At 43.7% G+C, this 19,579-nt stretch overlaps 1 protein-coding gene across 1 annotated transcript in view; it reads right to left on the bottom strand.

Annotated features, from left to right (window-relative positions):
• The window catches only part of LOC124555632 (potassium channel subfamily K member 1-like), a 216,669-nt gene that overhangs the window by 11,525 nt on the left and 185,565 nt on the right, over positions 1 to 19,579 (bottom strand). The window contains exon 3 of the mRNA XM_047129607.1: positions 7,103 to 7,501. Within this exon, the coding sequence (XP_046985563.1) occupies positions 7,103 to 7,501 (399 nt within the window). The remainder of the gene's footprint in view (positions 1 to 7,102; positions 7,502 to 19,579) is intronic.

Here is a 19,579-nt window from a genome sequence, read left to right as displayed (position 1 = left end):
ATTCCTTATCACTCGAAGGGTTCTGGGAACTCCATGTTGTAGTACTGAAGCACATGCAAAATATTTATGCACGTAAAATTCGGTCTGAGGTGTAAAACTATACATGGTGAGTCACCTAACGTTACCGCTGGATATATTTCGTAAACCACATCAAATACTGACGAACCGATTCCACAGACCGAACGTGAGGAGAGCGGCTAGTGTAATTGTTTAATAAAACGGTTCAAATGGCTCTGAGCACTATGGGACTTAGCTTCTGAGGTCATCAGTCCCCTAGAACTTAGAACTTTTTTTTTCGGTCATCAGTCTACTGACTGGTTTGATGCGGCCCGCCACGAATTCCTTTCCTGTGCTAACCTCTTCATCTCAGAGTAGCACTTGCAACCTACGTCCTCAATTAGTTGCTTGACGAATTCCAATCTCTGTCTTCCTCTGCAGTTTTTGCCCTCTACAGCTCCCTCTAGTACCATGGAAGTCATTCCCTCATGTCTTAGCAGATGTCCTATCATCCTGTCCCTTCTCCTTATCAGTGTTTTCCACATATTCCTTTCCTCTCCGATTCTGCGTAGAACCTCCTCATTCCTTACCTTATCAGTCCACCTAATTTTCAACATTCGTCTATAGCACCACATCTCAAATGCTTCGATTCTCTTCTGTTCCGGTTTTCCCACAGTCCATGTTTCACTACCATACAATGCTGTACTCCAGACGTACATCCTCAGAAATTTGTTCCTCAAATTAAGGCCGGTATTTGATGCCTTTTTTGCCATAGCGAGTCTGCTTTTGATGTCCTCCTTGCTCCGTCCGTCATTGGTTATTTTATTGCCTAGGTAACAGAATTCCTTAACTTCATTGACTTCGTGACCATCAATCCTGATGTTAAGTTTCTCGCTGTTCTCATTTCTACTACTTCTCATTACCTTCGTCTTTCTCCGATTTACTCACAAACCATACTGTGTACTCATTAGACTGTTCATTCCGTTCAGCAGATCATTTAATTCTTCTTCATTTTCACTCAGGATAGCAACGTCATCTGCGAATCGTATCATTGATATCCTTTCACCTTGTATTTCAATTCCACTCCTGAACCTTTCTTTTATATCCATCATTGCTTCCTCGATGTACAGATTGAAGAGTAGGGGCGAAAGGCTACAGCCTTGTCTTACACCCTTCTTAATACGAGCACTTCGTTCTTGATCGTCCACTCTTATTATTCCCTCTTGGTTGTTGTGCATATTGTATATGACCCGTCTCTCCGTACAGCTTACCCCTACTTTTTTCAGAATCTCGAACAGCTTGCACCATTTTATATCGTCGAACACTGTTTCCAGGTCCACAAATCCTATGAAAGTGCCTTGATTTTTCTTTAGCCATGCTTCCATTATTAGCCGTAAAGTCAGAATTGCCTCTCTCGTCCCTTTATTTTTCCTAAAGCCAAACTGATCGTCACCTAGCGCATTCTCAATTTTCTTTTCCATTCTTCTGTATATTATTCTTGTAAGCAGCTTCGATGCATGAGCTGTTAAGCTGATTGTACGATAATTCTCGCACTTGTCAGCTCTTGCCGTCTTCGGAATTGTGTGGATGATGCTTTTCCGAAAGTCAGATGGTATCTCGCCAGACTCATATTCTACACACCAACGTGAATAGTCGTTTTGTTGCCACTTCCCCCAATGATTTTAGAAATTCTGATGGAATGTTATCTATCCCTTCTGCCTTATTTGACCGTAAGTCCTCCAAAGCTCTTCTAAATTCCGATTCTAATACTGGATCCCCTATCTCTTCTAAATCGACTCCTGTTTCTTCTTTATCACATCAGACAAATCTTCACCCTCATAGAGGCTTTCAATGAATTCTTTCCACCTATCTGCTCTCTCCTCTGCATTTAACAGTGGAATTCCCGTTGCACTCTTAATGTTACCACCGTTGCTTTTAATGTCACCAAAGGTTGTTTTGACTTTCCTGTATGCTGAGTCTGTCCTTCCGACAATCATATCTTTTTCGATGTCTTCAAATTTTTCCTGCAGCCATTTCGTCTTAGCTTCCCTGCACTTCCTATTTATTTCATTCCTCAGCGACTTGTATTTCTGTATTCCTGATTTTCCCGGAACATGTTTGTACTTCCTCCTTTCATCAATCAACTGAAGTATTTCTTCTGTTACCCATGGTTTCTTCGCAGCTACCTTCTTTGTACCTATGTTTCCCAACTTCTGTGATGGCCCTTTTTACAGATGTCCATTCCTCTTCAACTGTACTGCCTACTGCGCTATTCCTTATTGCTGTATCTACAGCGTTAGAGAACTTCAAACGTATCTCGTCATTCCCTGGTACTTCCGTATCCCACTTCTTTGCGTATTGATTCTTCCTGACTAATGTCTTGAACTTCAGCCTACTCTTCATCACTACTATATTGTGATCTGAGTCTATATCTGCTCCTGGGTACGCCTTACAATCCAGTATCTGATTTCGGAATCTCTGTCTGACCATGATGTAATCTAATTGAAATCTTCCCGTATCTCCCGGCCTTTTCCAAATATACCTCCTCCTCTTGTGATTCTTGAACAGGGTATTCGCTATTACTAGCTGAAACTTGTTACAGAACTCAATTAGTCTTTCTCCTCTTTCATTCCTTGTCCCAAGCCCATATTCTCCTGTAACCTTTTCTTCTACTCCTTCCCCTACAACTGCATTCCAGTCGCCCATGACTATTAGATTCTCGTCCCCCTTTACATACTGAATTACCCTTTCAATATCCTCATACACTTTCTCTATCTGTTCATCTTCAGCTTGCGACGTCGGCATGTATACCTGAACTATCGTTGTCGGTGTTGGTCTGCTGTCGATTCTGATTGGAACAACCCGGTCACTGAACTGTTCACAGAAACACACCCTCTGCCCTACCTTCCTATTCATAACGAATCCTACACCTGTTATACCATATTCTGCTGCTGTTGATATTACCTGATTCTCATCTGACCAGAAATCCTTGTCTTCCTTCCTCTTCACTCCACTGACCCCTATTATATCTAGATTGAGCCTTTGCATTTCCCTTTTCAGATTTTCTAGTTTCCCTACCATGTTCAAGCTTCTGACATTCCACGCCCCGAGTCGTAGAACGTTATCCTTTCGTAGATTATTCAATCTTTTTTTCATGGTAACCTCCCCCTTGGCAGTCCCTTCCCGGAGATCCGAATGGGGGACACTTCAGGAATCTTTTGTCAATGGAGAGATCATCATGACACGTCTTCAATTACAGGCCACATGTCCTGTGGATACACGTTACGTGTCTTTAATGCGGTGGTTTCCATTGCCTTCTGCATCCTCATGTCGTTGATCATTGCTGATTCTTCCGCCTTTAGGGGCAATTTCCCACCCCTAGGACAAGAGAATGCCCTCAACCTCTATCCGCTCCTTCGCCCTCTTTGACAAGGCCGTTGGCAGAATGAGGCTGACTTCTTATGCCGGAAGTCTTCGGCCACCAATGCTGATTATTTATCAAAATTTAGGCAGTGGCGGGGATCGAACCCTTGACCGAACACGTTTTGATGATGAATCAAAGACGCTACCCCTAGACCACAGGTACTCCCAACTTACAACTACTTAAACCTAACTAACCTAAGGACACCACACACATCCATGCCCGAGGCAGGATTCGAACCTGCGACCGTAGCAGTCGCGCGGTTCCGGACTGCGCGCCTAGAACCGCTAGACCACCGCGGCCGGCAACTGTTTAATACAAACCATACAAAAATGCACGGAAGTATGTTTATTTAACACAAACCTACGTTTTTTGAAATGGAACCACGTTAGTTTTGTTAGCGCATCTGAACATATAAACAAATACGTAATCAGTGCCGTTTGTTGCATTGTAAAATGTTAATTACATCCGGAGATATTGTAACCTAAAGTTGACGCTTGAAACCTCCAACGTTCGGTTGCGTGTTGTAACAAATACGGGCCACGGTCGGCGAGCAGCATCTGCAGGGACATGTTTACGATGACGACCGTGTTTACGAGCGTGGCTGTAGTGCACTGTTGTGGTTTGGTCTAGCTGTCGCAGTGTCCGCATGTAGCGCTTGCTGCTATTGTTATTCTGCATTCGTCTCCGCACGCAGACCAACTGTAGTACACCGTGTTACCAGACGTCTGTGATAGTGTAGTGTTGTAGGAACTGTGACCATGGTGTATTCGAACTCTGAAAAGGCGGAGTGATACTCATCTATGGCGAGTGTCGACGAAATGCAGCTGAAGCCTGCAGGGTGTATGCAGAACGGTACCCGCACAGAGAGCATCCAACGTGCCGCACATTGCAAAACATCTACCGCCAACTGTATGCAACAGGTATGGTCGTAGCACGCAAACGGGTCCGTAACAGGCCCGTCACAGGAGAATCGGGTGCAGTTGGTGTGTTAGCTGCTGTTGCCATGAACCCACACATGAGTACACGGGACATTGCGAGAGCCGGTGGACTGAGTCAAAGTAGTGTCATGCGCATACTGCATCGTCACCGCTTTCACCCGTTTCATGTGTCGCTACATCAGCAATTACATGGTGATGACTTTAATCATCGAGTGCAATTCTGTCAATGGGCATTAACAGAAAATGTGTTGCAGTTCTACCTGTTTACCGATGAAGCGGGTTTCACAAACCACGGGGCAGTGAATCTACGGAACATGCATTACTGGTCCGTGGACAATCCTCGCTGGCTCAGACAGGTAGAGCGACAGCGACCGTGGACTGTAAATGTATGGTGCGGAATCATTGGCGACCACCTCATTGGTCATCACTTCATTGCAGGGGCCCAAACAGCTGCAACATACATCGCGTTTGTACAGAATGATCTGCCAACGTTGCTCGAAAATGTCCCACTGGAAACGCGTCGACGTATGTGGTATCAGCATGATGGTGCACCTGCACATTCCGCAATTAACACTAGGCTGACCCTTGACAGGATGTTCGACGGGCGTTTCATAGGACGTGGAGGACGCATAAATTGGCCAGACTGTTCTCCTGATCTTACACCTCTGGACTTCTTTCTGTGGGGTACGTTAAAGGAGAATGTGCACCGTGATGTGCCTACAATCCCAGAGGATATGAAACAACGTATTGTGGCAGCCTGCGGCGACATTACACCATGTGTGCTGCGGCGTGTACGACATTCATTACGCCAGAGATTGCAATTGTGTGCAGCAAATGATGGCCACCACATTGAACATCTATTGGCCTGACATGTCGGGACACACTCTATTCCACTCCGTAATTGAAAACGGAAACCACGGGTGTACGTGTACCTCACCCCTCATGGTAATGTACATGTGCGTCAGTGAAAAAGACCAATAAAAAGGTGTTAGCATGTGGACGTAATGTGCTGTTCCAGTCTCTTCTGTACCTAAGGTCCACCACCGTTCCCTTTGGATCCCTACGTAATTCGGTGCTCTCCGATACACACGATCGAACAGCGGAGGAGTGGTACTCAAGCGTCAACTTTAGGTTACAATATCTCCGGATGTAATGAACATTTTACAATGCAACAAACGGCACTGATTACGTATTTGTTTATATGTTCAGATGTGCTATCGAAACTAACGGGGTTCCATTTAAAAACACGTAGGTTTGTGTTAAAAAACATACTTCCGTGCATTTTTTTATGGTTTGTATTAACCAATTACACTAGTCCCTCTCCTCACGTTCGGTCTGTGGAATCGATTCGTCAGTATTTGATGTGGTTTACGAAATATATCCAGCAGTAATGTTAGGTGACTCACCCTGTATAGCCTTTGGGTTATTTCAATTTCACATAAGTAGGCTATCAAAATTTTAATAAACCATAAATTGCCTTTGACATGAGTGACGTGCCCTGCTTTACCAACAAAAGACGGAAACCAGGGGAAAAATGCTCCTATCGGAGCACAAAAAGGACGAATATGCTGCCGTTTATTGAAAGATTCTGACTGAAAAGTGGGGTACCAGCTGCCTCGTTCTACCTTCGTCAGCACCTTGAAAACTTTTCCGAAAAATTTTGGCATGCGAATATATTCACTCTTTTTTAGGCTGGACAGCGGGAGACAGTAGCAGCGGGAAAAAGACAGAAAAGTAATAAATACTAGAAGGTAGCAGACAGTTGCTGTGGTATAGAAAGAGCGAAGGAGACAATGGCCGTGATACAGAAAGAGAGGGACACAGTGACAGTGGAACATAGTTGACAGTGACAGAACAGTGTTAGGAAATGAGTGAAGGAAACAGTACTAATGGGAGAGGAATAAAGAGAAGGAGAAAGTGGGTGAGAGCCAGTGATAATGAGAGACGGAGTATTGATAATGACAACGAGGAAGACAGAGATACTGATTGCGAGAAGGGACGGCATCAGTGCGATGATATGAATGGGATAGTTGCAATAAGAGATAGGAAGAGGGAGACAGTGGCAGTGGCAGTGAGAGGAGACAATATTAGTACGACAGTACGAAGGAGACTGTGGCTGTGAGACAGGGGACAGTGCCAGTTAGGGAAGCACAAAGAGATAATGACTTTGACTTGGGCTGAATAAGTGAGTGAGAATCAACAAGTGGGAGTGGATGCGTATGAGCGACTTACAGTGATGGGCTCGTGGGTGTGAGCGAGCTATAGTTCAGGGAGATTGTATGAATGAGACGCGAGTTGAATGTTAAAAGGAGAGCGAGTATGTTTGCATGCCAAAATTTTTGAGAAAAGTTTAAAGGCGCTTGGGAAGGTAGAATGAAGCAGCTGGAACCCCACTTTTCAGTTAAAGTCTTTTAATAAACAGGAGCACATTACCTTCTTTTGAGCTACGATAGGAGCATTTTTCCGCTGGTGACTATATGTTCGACTATGTGCATCTGGTTAGTGTTTGCATTGAGCAAATATTTTTCCATGATAGTGATTATATACACATAAAAACTGTTCTTATCTTCACGTCTTTTCCTTATAGTAACTTATGTGTTCACATAAAATTCCAGTAGCTTCGTCCTGGTAGACGAGTGAATCAGTGAGGCTAACAGTATTAATTCTAATACAGTGACAATCAGAAGTACAGAAGCAGAGTTTGTCTACTGTGACTATCAAAATGATTCATTCAGTTTCTTACCTGTGGTTGCAACCTTATACAGGGGTCTGTATGCCTGATTTGGAGAATCTCCTGGAATGTAGTCACCAAGGCCCACAGTTGTGAGTGATATAAAGCAGTAATACAGAGAATCCAGGAAGTCCCACTCTGGTTCAAGTGCTGCAAAAACTGAAGCAGGCAGCATCATGAAAAATGCGACGAGCACTGTGACAACGATAGCAAGATGCAGCAGACGGATGTTGAAGGGCTGATACAGATGGCCAAGGCGTGAGTTCAGGGTCTGCAGCAGCACTGTTGTTGGAACCATCAATCTTTCCACCAGGGCTGTCAGCAGCACCAAAGTCAGAGGGATTCCCAGCATTGCGTATATCATGCAAAACACCTTTCCACCTTTGGAAAGCGGTGTCACATGCCCATAACCTGCAACAAATGACACCCTTTTTAACGAAGAATAATTTATATATGTAAAATAATAATGGAAAAGCCGATATTTGCTTCAAAATTTCTATGAAACTCATTATTACAAACTTAAGAACATAAACCCTCCCCACAAAAACAGCAGTTAAGAAATAGTAGGTATATTCAGCTCATGGACAACACTTTGCTACATGTGTAATAATTTCTGCTGTTTAAACCGTCCTAGTCTTACATTAACTTTTCTTTAAGCATTCCCTAAACACTTATAAATTTCACTTCATAGATTCACTAGCTCCATGTACAAGAAGTCCACAAGCTTTCTTTCAGTTTCACTCATCGTTTTCTTAGCTTTGGCTTCATGTTTTCCCAAACTCAATATTATTGATAAATGAGTGATAATTGCTGCTACTACGTTAAATATATGTCCTGCGCCATTCTGTAATGTAGTTGGCGATGGTTTAATTTTTACACACGTTACATAAATGTAGATTTAAAAATTCTGATATTGATAACTTAATTGAATCATTGAAATGGTCCTTTTCAGTGATATTCCAAAATTTGCTGGCAGGAGTTGTGTCCACAGTCAGAACATTGAAACGCATTTTTTATATTGGCAACTTATTGGTTTCTCAACATTCATTATTCCTGGAAGCGACATACTTTCTACACAAAGGAAAAGCACCATTTAGCGCAAAAGCTGGTTGATACAGAGATCAAACTATTAAAAGTGTGGAGTAAATTTTGACATTTGCTCTGATTCTATGACTCACTTCAAAGAAGTCGTCTGAAACTGAAAAATAAAAAATTTATTTTGTGTCGTGTATACAAAATTGTATAAAGAATTATTCCATTTATATGTAATTGTATTCAATTATTCATTGTTGGGGACTACAATTTCTCACATAGAGGGAAGTTAAGTGTGGTAAATTGCCTACTGAATAGCGTAATTACCATTTCAGATCAGTAGAAGTATGAGTAAAGAATGAGAACAGTAAAAGAAATTGAAAACGTATAACAACGATAAATCGTTGAACTATGAACTAAGAAAGGCATGTGACACTATGAATAGAGACAATTAATTGCGAGAATATGGTCATGCAGTGCAGAGGAGTGTACATGCGCTGATAACCCCTCCTTGTGCGCCATTAAGCTCCATAGGAGTGTACAGAGTGCAAGGTACGAGGAAAATCGTGATGTAAAATATACAGTAACCACTTTGTGGCAACAGAATATCTGGTGCTGTTTGGCTATATGCTAAACATACTAAAGTCCAAAAAAGATTCCTGCTGCAGGAGTTCGACATAATCCTTCGAGCACTTCTGCAGGAACTATATTTCTGAAGCTTGTTTCCAGCCTTATTTTTTCTTTCTCTTGTGCTATGACACTGCTTTTGAGTGTTCTCAGACGAAATTGAGTTTTTGACTGTTGCGATGCTATGTTGACTTGTCTTGCTAGCAGACTTTACAGACTCCTAACAATAGAAAATTATCTGTACTGGCTTGGCTGGTGCACTCTGCCAACAATCGCAGATCTATTACAGAGCCTTCGAAGCTATTGTGTCTTATGCAGGGTTAAGGGGAGAGCTACGTAAGTTCAGCAGCGGTGATGTACTAAACCTAGCGTCAGAAACGGCAGAGCATTAAAGAGAATTGCTATCTTTAATAAAACTATTCTTCATTTACAAGTAGAAAGAAAAAGTGTTAACGAAGGCAGTGTGATGGGAACTATTCATGGCATAGCTCACGTTACCATCTCTGTTGGAAATCAGTCAAATACCAAAAAGAGGCTCGAGTGCTGGAAGGAATACAAAACTTTCTCTATCAACCAGTCGTACTTTATAATCTGGGCCAGTAAATCTACACTTCTGCGCAACAGTGGGAAGGATAGCGCATAACGAAATTTTAATTACTGTATGTAGTAAAGAAGGAATAACCAGGGCCGTTTTGAGTACATTCTTTCACACAAGTGTCTTATTATTTGATGTCCCCTCCCCCTCCATTTTCCCTCATACACTTTCTCCTATGTCAGTTTTCGTTACTCATTGTGAAACTCACTGCATATAAATCTTGCAATTCGATGACCCTGCCACCCACATCATCTTGGGGCCCAAGCGGCCTCTACTAATTGTACGTCCTGTATAGAAACCTTACAGTTGCGGGACCTCTGGCGTCTCTCTCAGCTTGGCACCCCAAGGAATCTCTACTAATTTTATGTCCTGTATAGAAATCTTATAGCTGTGGAGCATCTGCCACCCCTCTCAGCTTGATAGCCGAAGCGGCCTCTACTAACTGTATGTCCTGTACAGAAATCCTACGGCGGTGGCACGTCTGGCACCCCACTCAGCTTGACGTCCCAAGCGGCCTCTCTTAATGGTACTACCTGTATAGAAACCTTATCTCTCAGTTTGATGCTCCTACCAGCCGGTTTTAGTTGTACATCTTCTATAGAAATCTTACAATTTCAGCACCTCTGGCGCCCCTCTCAACTTTGTGCCCCAGGTGACCTCTACTAATTGTACACCCTGTATAGAAATTTTACAGTTGTGGCATCGGTGGCCACCATCTCAGAGTCCCAAGCGTCGGTTTTCGTCACGTGGGTCTCACACCGGCCCTTGGAAGAACTTAACAATTTAATCTGTAGGAGATCCGGAGGTATACAGGTTGCAAAAGTTGGTACACAAGCTGCTGCCACTTCTGGCAGTAATGGTGGCTTCAGTCCACTAGGAATCGACTGAAACTGAGCTTGATGACACATACAGTTGCGTCATTCCACGCTGCTTCAACTCAGCTCTATGATTGAGTTCATCAGTCATAATGGACAGCGAGTGGTGGTGTGCCAGTCTCTCAGTAACCCATGAACAGGTGTTTTGGATGAATGTGAGATATGAAGAACGTGCTGGGAGGGCAGTAGCAGAAGTTAATCTTTATCGAGATAGGTCAGGACAGCCTAGGCTACACGCAATTTTACATTATCTTGTTGAAAGACAACATAATGGAGACCTTCAGGGTAGACCGTAGCCAACGGCCTTAACAAGCCGGCAATTTAACCGCTCATATCCAGATATTACTGACTATAACAACCAGAGGTGATCGAGTTGTGCACCCAGTGACATCCCATACCATCACACCAGGTACCTGGCCTGTATGACGATAACAAATGCAAGATGACAACTTATGTCCTGTCTGGAGCCTTCACGCGTGGATGCATCCATTGTGTTGCTATACGAAAAGCTGGAACTCGTATGAAAATACAATTTGTCGCTACTCACGTGTCCATTGTTGATGATGGGTGCACCACTTGATCATGGGTGCACCACCGTCAGAGCAAGTCCCGCTTTTGGTGTGTAAAGGGAAGGCGTAATAAAGATCTCAGTGCTGAAGTTCCGTGGTATTTCATACATCGTCGCACTGTACATATGAACATTTCCCTAGTTGCAGACAAGTCCATTTCCAGACTCAAGACACCTGACGTGGCTGTACGAGTTTCCACAGCCGAGCGAACAATATGCACGATCGGAAGCTAATTGCGTGAGGTTGCCGGGCTCCTGCATGGCGTCGAGTATGGCCCTCCTGAACCCACAGATTCCGTATCTGCTTGACAGTCAAGGGATTCCGACCAATGTGAGCAGCAATGCCGCGGAACGAGAAACTGCCCTTTCGATAGGTCCTGATAGTCTGTTCTCAAATGCCGAAACGTGCTAGTACACGGTTCTGCTTCTTACACGAGGTAAAACACGGTCTTTTCACAACCCATGTTCAAATGTGATTTCTGAATGTTGAGCCCCCTAAGTAATACTTCCTTATGTATAGAATATAGGTGGCCTTAGTCCTATTTACTTTGTGACGTGGCTCTGAAATGCTAATCATTTGCATACCCAATTATTTAACACATTTCACTTCATTTCGACGTTACCTGTATGCTTCCTTCTTCATGTCACACTTTTGATGGCCGACACTGCAGCCTTACATGGGTACATACCACAGGTCGTGTGTACATATGGGGAACACCAAGGTAAGTTTTCGCTGCAGACGTATTTATCCAGCGGTGCTGCTATGTGGAGGTTCTGTAATAATTTGGGATGTTGCATAGTAGTTTTCATTGTGCTTTCATAGTGTGAGTGGCTTAAAATGGTTGATTCTAACATGTCTTATCTGTGTTTCTGTGGAAGCGTAAAATTTTGTATTTGGTTTTCGTGTAATTAAAGCCAGACCATTGCATCATAAATTATGCATTAGCTATTCTCTTTATTATTCGTTTAATATTATATTTTGTTCCATTCAAGGCAAAAAATAAAATCAAACCCAGCTCTCTAGAACAGATGGTCAATGGTCTTCAGTCCGAAGACTGAGTTGATGCAGCTCTCCGTGCAACCCCCTCCCGTGCAAGCCTTTTCATCTCCAAATAACTACTGCAACCTACGTACACTCCTGGAAATTGAAATAAGAACACCGTGAATTCATTGTCCCAGGAAGGGGAAACTTTATTGACACATTCCTGGGGTCAGATACATCACATGATCACACTGACAGAACCACAGGCACATAGACACAGGCAACAGAGCATGCACAATGTCGGCACTAGTACAGTGTATATCCACCTTTCGCAGCAATGCAGGCTGCTATTCTCCCATGGAGACGATCGTAGAGATGCTGGATGTAGTCCTGTGGAACGGCTTGCCATGCCATTTTCACCTGGCGCCTCAGTTGGACCAGCGTTCGCGCTGGACGTGCAGACCGCGTGAGACGACGCTTCATCCAGTCCCAAACATGCTCAATGGGGGACAGATCCGGAGATCTTGTTGGTCAGGGTAGTTGACTTACACCTTCTAGAGCACGTTGGGTGGCACGGGATACATGCGGGCGTGCATTGTCCTGTTGGAACAGCACGTTCCCTTGCCGGTCTAGGAATGGTAGAACGATGGGTTCGATGACGGTTTGGATGTACCGTGCACTATTCAGTGTCCCCTCGACGATCACCAGTGGTGTACGGCCAGTGTAGGAGATCGCTCCCCACACCATGATGCCGGGTGTTGGCCCTGTGTGCCTCGGTCGTATGCAGTCCTGATTGTGGCGCTCACCTGCACGGCGCCAAACACGCATACGACCATCATTGGCACCAAGGCAGAAGCGACTCTCATCGCTGAAGACGACACGTCTCCATTCGTCCCTCCATTCACGCCTGTCGCGACACCACTGGAGGCGGGCTGCACGATGTTGGGGCGTGAGCGGAAGACGGCCTAACGGTGTGCGGGACCGTAGCCCAGCTTCATGGAGACGGTTGCGAATGGTCCTCGCCGATACCCCAGGAGCAACAGTGTCCCTAATTTGCTGGGAAGTGGCGGTGCGGTCCCCTACGGCACTGCGTAGGATCCTACGGTCTTGGCGTGCATCCGTGCGTCGCTGCGGTCCGGTCCCAGGTCGACGGGCACGTGCACCTTCCGCCGACCACTGGCGACAACATCGATGTACTGTGAAGACCTCACGCCCCACGTGTTGAGCAATTCGGTGGTACGTCCACCCGGCCTCCCGCATGCTCACTATACGCCCTCGCTCAAAGTCCGTCAACTGCACATACGGTTCACGTCCACGCTGTCGCGGCATGCTACCAGTGTTAAAGACTGCGATGGAGCTCCGTATGCCACGGCAAACTGGCTGACACTGACGGCGGCGGTGCACAAATGCTGCGCAGCTAGCGCCATTCGACGGCCAACACCGCGGTTCCTGGTGTGTCCGCTGTGCCGTGCGTGTGATCATTGCTTGTACAGCCCTCTCGCAGTGTCCGGAGCAAGTATGGTGGGTCTGACACACCGGTGTCAATGTGTTCTTTTTTCCATTTCCAGGAGTGTATTTTTGAACCTGCTTATTGCATTCATGTCTTGGTCTCTCTCTATAGCCTTTGTGCCCCACATTTCTCTCCAATACGAAATTGGTGATCACTTGATGTCTCACAATGTGTACTGTCAAGTGATTCCTTCATTTAGGCAACTAGTGTCACAAATTTCTTACCTCCCCAGTTCTGATCGGTACCTCGTCAGCGGTTACGCGATCTACACATCTAAACTTCGACGTTCTCTTGTAACACCATAATTCACCTTTTCCTTGTAACACCATATTTCATATTCTATTCTTGTCTAAAATGTTTGTCATCAATGTTTCACTTCCATATATGGCTACACTCCATACAGACAACTTCAGAAAAAGTCTTCGTAATACTTAAATCTATTTTAGATATTAGCAAATTTCTCTTGTTCAGAAACGCTTTTCTTGCCATTGCCAATCCACATTTTACATCCTCTCTACTTCTGCCATTATCATTTAATTCGCCTCCCAAATAGCAAAACTCATCTACTGCTTTTAGTGTCTCGTTTCCTAATCTAATTCCCTCATTATCACCTGATTTAATTCGACTACATTCCATTATCCTTGTTTTACGTCTGTTGATGTTCATCTTACATCCTCCTTTCAAGATTCCGTCCGTTTCGTTCAACTGTTCTTCCAAATCCTTCGCTGAATAACAATGTCATCGGCAAACCTCAAAGCTTTTATTTTTTATCCTTGAACTTTAATTCTTTCTCCAAATTTTTCTTTGGTTTCCTTTACTGTTTGCTCAAGGTACAGATTGAATAACATTGGGGACAGGCTACAATCCTATCTCACTCCCCTCTCAACCTCTGCTTCCCTTCCATACCTCTCGACTCTTACAACGTCCGTCTGGTTTCTGTACAAGTTGCATGTAATCTTTCGCTTCCTGCGTTTTACACCTGTTACCTGCAGAATTTAAAAGAGTGTATTCCATTCGACATTGTCAAAAGCTTTCTCCACATGTATAAAAGCTATAAATGTAGGTTTGGCTTCTCTTAACCTAGTGTGGCCTTCGAAAAGAAACGTTTTGATCGCAAATCATATTTATGAAAATTGCAGTTATTCGAAAGTCAACGTATGGCTCAGAGTGACTCAAAGAAACAATTAAAAGTACGTAGAAATAAACGAACATTTCAACTCCAAATCAATATTTAATAGCGCTATCACTCGCTACCACGTTAAAAGATCAAGGGCAATGAATAATGAACGACCTTTACGAGCGAACTGCCGCCTCATGAAAACTAAGACTGATTCACCTGATGCCACACCGGATGAGTGTAACGGCCAGGTAAAATACAGTTACTGCCGCGAATTGAATATATCTTCAGCATTCCTCGTAATGTGTGGACGGGCAATGTCCTATTGGAAATCATCGCGCAGAATGTGATGAAGAAAGAGACTTCTGATTCTATAGCTTGACTGCTGCAGCAGTTACTGTTGAGAGCAGTCACCGCCAAAGAGACTCGAGACTCTGCGGAAAAAGTCACTAATTGCAAAGTTTAGGGACACGGTAATCAGTGAGGTAACATAATTTTCTTATTTCATTCATTAACGTTTTGCGGAAATATATTTCGTGGTAACTTTTCACTTAGACGAACATTGGACACAAAAATATACTTAAAATTATGTTTAGGGTTTTCACACGCATATCTTCCTGGTATGTGATTAAAAATTAGGCGATATTAACTGCGGCCTGTCAATACTTTTTTAGTAAATTAAGTTTGTTGTGAACTATCCATCCGATTTTGAGATAAATAGTAATATTTACAAATATAGTATTAAAAGGGAAATGATTCCAACTATCACGTAGTATATCTAGCTTTGGCACAGAAAGGCATTAAATACTCAGCAATAAAACTCTTTGACAATCTGCCTACGGAAATAAAGATAAAATGTCTAAAACGAAAAAAGTTTCCATGTACAGATTATGTTTGTTATTCATTAACAAATCCTTCTACAGCGTAGAGAAATTATTGAGTAGAAATAAGTAGTCAATGAGAAACTAGAATTTAGTCACACTGACGCATTTCTTAAGATATGTACACCGGTAAAGATGTTCCACATGACAACAAATACTGATAGTGCTGTCTCTGGAACAGGTACCTAACTACAAAGGTATAACCGTTTCTCAGCTACCCGAATTTTACACAATTGTTCACATAGGTCTCAAACGACGTTTTGGCAATAGTCTTCCAGATACCAGCTGCATTTCTAATCATCCAGAGAACGAAAGGGAACTGCCAGTCACCCATCTATAACTCTAATATCCTTTTACATACACATCAATGACACCAACGGCACAGCTGACTACTCAAAGACCCTTGAACGTCTGTGTGTATGTGTCATAGAAAAACCTAAAAACAAAGCGACACATCCGTTACAATGTTTGTATCTGGTGAGATATGACAGAACATAGAATTCATTGATATATTATCCCATTTACGCATCCTTTGGTAATCAGTCGGATCCTCATATCTAGCGCTTGATCCACGTTTAAAAAGGTGCTCCCTACTTGCATTATAAATTAGAGACTATAAATACTGAAACTTAATTGTTACTGTAGAATATAGCTAAAGTGATCTCAGAAATGGCCACTGGATACTTGTGTTTTCTCGTTTAACACGTTGACTCGTTTACCTCTGAAAAAGCAAAATATTTCTATTCCCTCTAAAATAAATAGGAGAGTGGTGGTGATGAGAACGGAGGACTGGCTAGAGGTGGTGACGAGACTAGGGTTGCTGTGGGGGACCAGGAGAGAGGGGTAGCTGGTATTGGGATCTATACATTTGAGAGGGAAGTGGGTGGGAGGCAACAGGGATGAGGAAAAGCAAAAGGTGTGGTATAGGGAGAGAAGGAGAAGGGAGACTTTGGGTGGGGGTGGATAGGGTGGGATGGATTCCTATTCGGTATGATGGGTATTATTTGGGGGTGAGTTCATAGCCTAGGAGAGGGGAAAGGTTTGTAATTTTTTTAATGATTATGTAGTTTGTGTGCTAGAGGAGGATTGGTGGGATATGTTAGGAGAGCCATGGCAGCGCACTTGAATTGGAAAGGAGAGCAGACACAAGAGAATTGTTGGAGTTGAGTTTGCAGATGGTGTAGGTTCTTCAGAGGTGTTCTATGTGAGTGGGGAGAGGTGGGTGACGGATCCTCGTGAGGGGAGGTAAAAGGATACAGAAAGTGTGGCGGAAAGCATGGCGTTCGAGGATCTGGAGGCACTTATAGAACTTGTAAGGGCCAGATATCAGGGCAACAGTCGCATAGAAAAGCATGCGGTGGATCAGGGAGTTGTACATGTGAAGACAGTGGTGTGCTATAGTCCCCATGTTTAGCCAGGTAGTAGCCTTAGTCTGTCGTGGGCTTTCTGTTGGATGTTTAGTAGGTGAGGTGTCCACGTTAGTTTCCGGTCGAAGGTTAGTCCAAAGTTTTTTGGCACCATTTTTTTCCTTGTTATTTCATCCCCCTCGCCACATATGGTGGGGGTTGGGCTGCCAGAAGTACAGTTCTCTGCTCTTCAGCCAAGCCAATTAAAAAAATTACGATGATAAATATAAGCAAAATTTTTTTTCTTTTTTCTATTTTAAATTAAGAATCGAAGATAGGCAGTTAAAATATGGAAGTACATACATTTTAAAAACATATCACAGGGAGGTTAAATTCCTCTGATAAAAACACCGAAGCACTGCACTTTCACTTAAAAACTAAAGGACCTGCACTAGGATGAGAGGTATTGTTTTAGCACCATATAATGGTATGCTTAATAAAGGTTACTTATGAATGTGATGGTAATGGGAACAACTTTCACAGATGTGAATCTGCAGCGGCTATGGGCTCATACATGCAAAAGGCTATTCAGCATATTAAATTAGTACTAGGAATAAGAACAATCCTATAAAGACTTAAAGCGATGGACTATGTTATGTAAAAGAGCCGGGAAGACACGTTTACAACCGCTTGCCAGCAGACAAACACTTCGGCGACGAAAGTCACGGGATAGCGATATGCACATATACAGACGGTGGGTGGCATCACGTACACGTTATAAAAGGGGTCTGCATTGGTGGAGCTGTCTGGCGCCAGATTTACACTAAACTCAACGCTACACATCCATTTAAATCTATCGAGTACTGGAAAGTACATTGTCAACTCATTAGCTACATCCCCACACCTTCCTACCCACTTCTCCACGATAACCATCCCTTACAGACAACCTGAGCAAAGCTAGCCACTTTGCAACATATCTGACATCTTCTCCCATCCCTGATGATCCACATTTTGATGATTCTCTTTTAGCTATCGTCCATGAACGCATTAATACCGCCATCCCACCCCTGGCTTCCTGCTTCCTGTACTTGGACAACATACCACACACAGAATTAAATACACCTATTGCAGTAAGACACATAAAACAAGTACTCGACAGAAAAACGCAACACTTCCCTCGGCCATGACTGCAATACTTATCGACACCTCAAAGAATGACTCCTCTCCTTTCTCATCACTCTTTCAACCCTTTACATCACTATCCTCAACAATGGAAAACCTCCAAAATCCTACTTTTCCTCAAACCCCAAAAACCTCCTACTGATAACTCCTGCTACCGCCCCATCTGTCTCACCTCATTGTTTAGCAAGGTCTTCGAATCCATCCTCTCCCAATGCAGCCATTAACACTTGAACCAACACCACCTTCTTCCCATTAACCAGTGTTGCTTCCATCCCAGTTTCTCCTCTCATGACCGGCTCCTGCACCTCACCCATCTCCTATCACACCAACTCAACTTCCGTAAATCCGCTATTTTTGTCTTCCTCGACCTAGAAAAAGCCTATGATCATGTATGGAATTCCCGTCCCCTTTTCAAACTCCAGACATATTCACTTCTAGTTACCTATGTCCCTCTTATTGCATCCTTCCTATGTAATCGCCCATCCTTTGTCACTATTAACAACATCAACTGCTGTACCTTTCATCCCACTGCAGGAATGCCCAAAGGTACTGTCCTGTAGCCTCTCCTTTATCTTCTCTACACCGCTGATATGCTTAAACTACCTCTACCAGTCCACCTCCTCCAATATGCTGATGACACTGCTTTCCTCGCCCTCTGCCCTACACTCCAGAAATCCCAATGATCCCTGCAAATTCAACTCAATCAGTTTGCCTCCTGGTGTGACCAATGGCTTCTCAAGATCAACCCCTCCAAAGTCCAGGCAATAATTACAGGACAAACCACCTGCACCTTCCGCCTCCATGACTTCTACCTTACCATTTACTATCGTCCTATCCAGCTAACTAACACTCTAAAATGTCTCGAACTAACCCTCAACCGGCAACTAACGTGGTACCCCCACCTACCAACTATTCAAAAAAAGGCCCACAATAGACTAAAACTACTAATAGGCAGAACTTGAGGATTACACCCATCCACATTTATCCTACAAAATCCTGATCTGCCCCATCGTTTGTTATGCAAATGTTGCATGGATCTCCACCCCCCCCCCCCCAAAGTTCTATAAATCCTATGAAGTCCTTGAACGCCATGTATTCCGTCTCTCTTTCTGAATCCGTTTACCTACCCCTCTGGATCGTCTGCCATCTCATCAAATTAAATTCCCACGCCTCCTCATCCACATCGAATACCTACACATCTATTACACTGAGACCTGAGTTTCTCCTGGCGTATACAACTTTCAGATAACTTTCGGGAATTCAGCCAGGTAACACTTTCAGCGACCGCTGATATTTCGGCGGGAGAACACCCCATCAGTTTCAAGTCAAACTGCAACGGACAGGCGACGTACATGAAAATTTAAGACATCGGTGAAACCCGCCTGTTTTTGTAGATATGTCGACGATACCTTTGTTGTTTGGCCTCATGGTAGGGAGAATTTGAATGCCTCGATCCACCCAAACATTCGTTTTACGATGGTGATGGAAGAGGATGGTTGTCTTCCCTTTCTTGAAGTGTTGGTTAGGAGGAGGGATGATGGATCATTGGGACATGCAGTCTACAGAAAACGTACTGACACCGACTTATACTTACAGGCTAATAGTTATCACCATCCGGCTCAGCGTGAAGGGGTACTTCGTACCTTGGTACACAGGGCACATGTCGTTTCCGACGCTGAGACTTTGCCAGCTGAGCTGTCCTATCTTGAAATTACGTTTCGTCAAAATGGTTATAGTGATAGACAGATCGAACGCGCGTTGCGCTATCGACCAA

Source organism: Schistocerca americana, chromosome X, assembly GCF_021461395.2.
Source record: "Schistocerca americana isolate TAMUIC-IGC-003095 chromosome X, iqSchAmer2.1, whole genome shotgun sequence".
NCBI lineage: Eukaryota > Metazoa > Arthropoda > Insecta > Orthoptera > Acrididae > Schistocerca > Schistocerca americana.
This window is presented reverse-complemented; position numbering and strand designations above follow the sequence as displayed.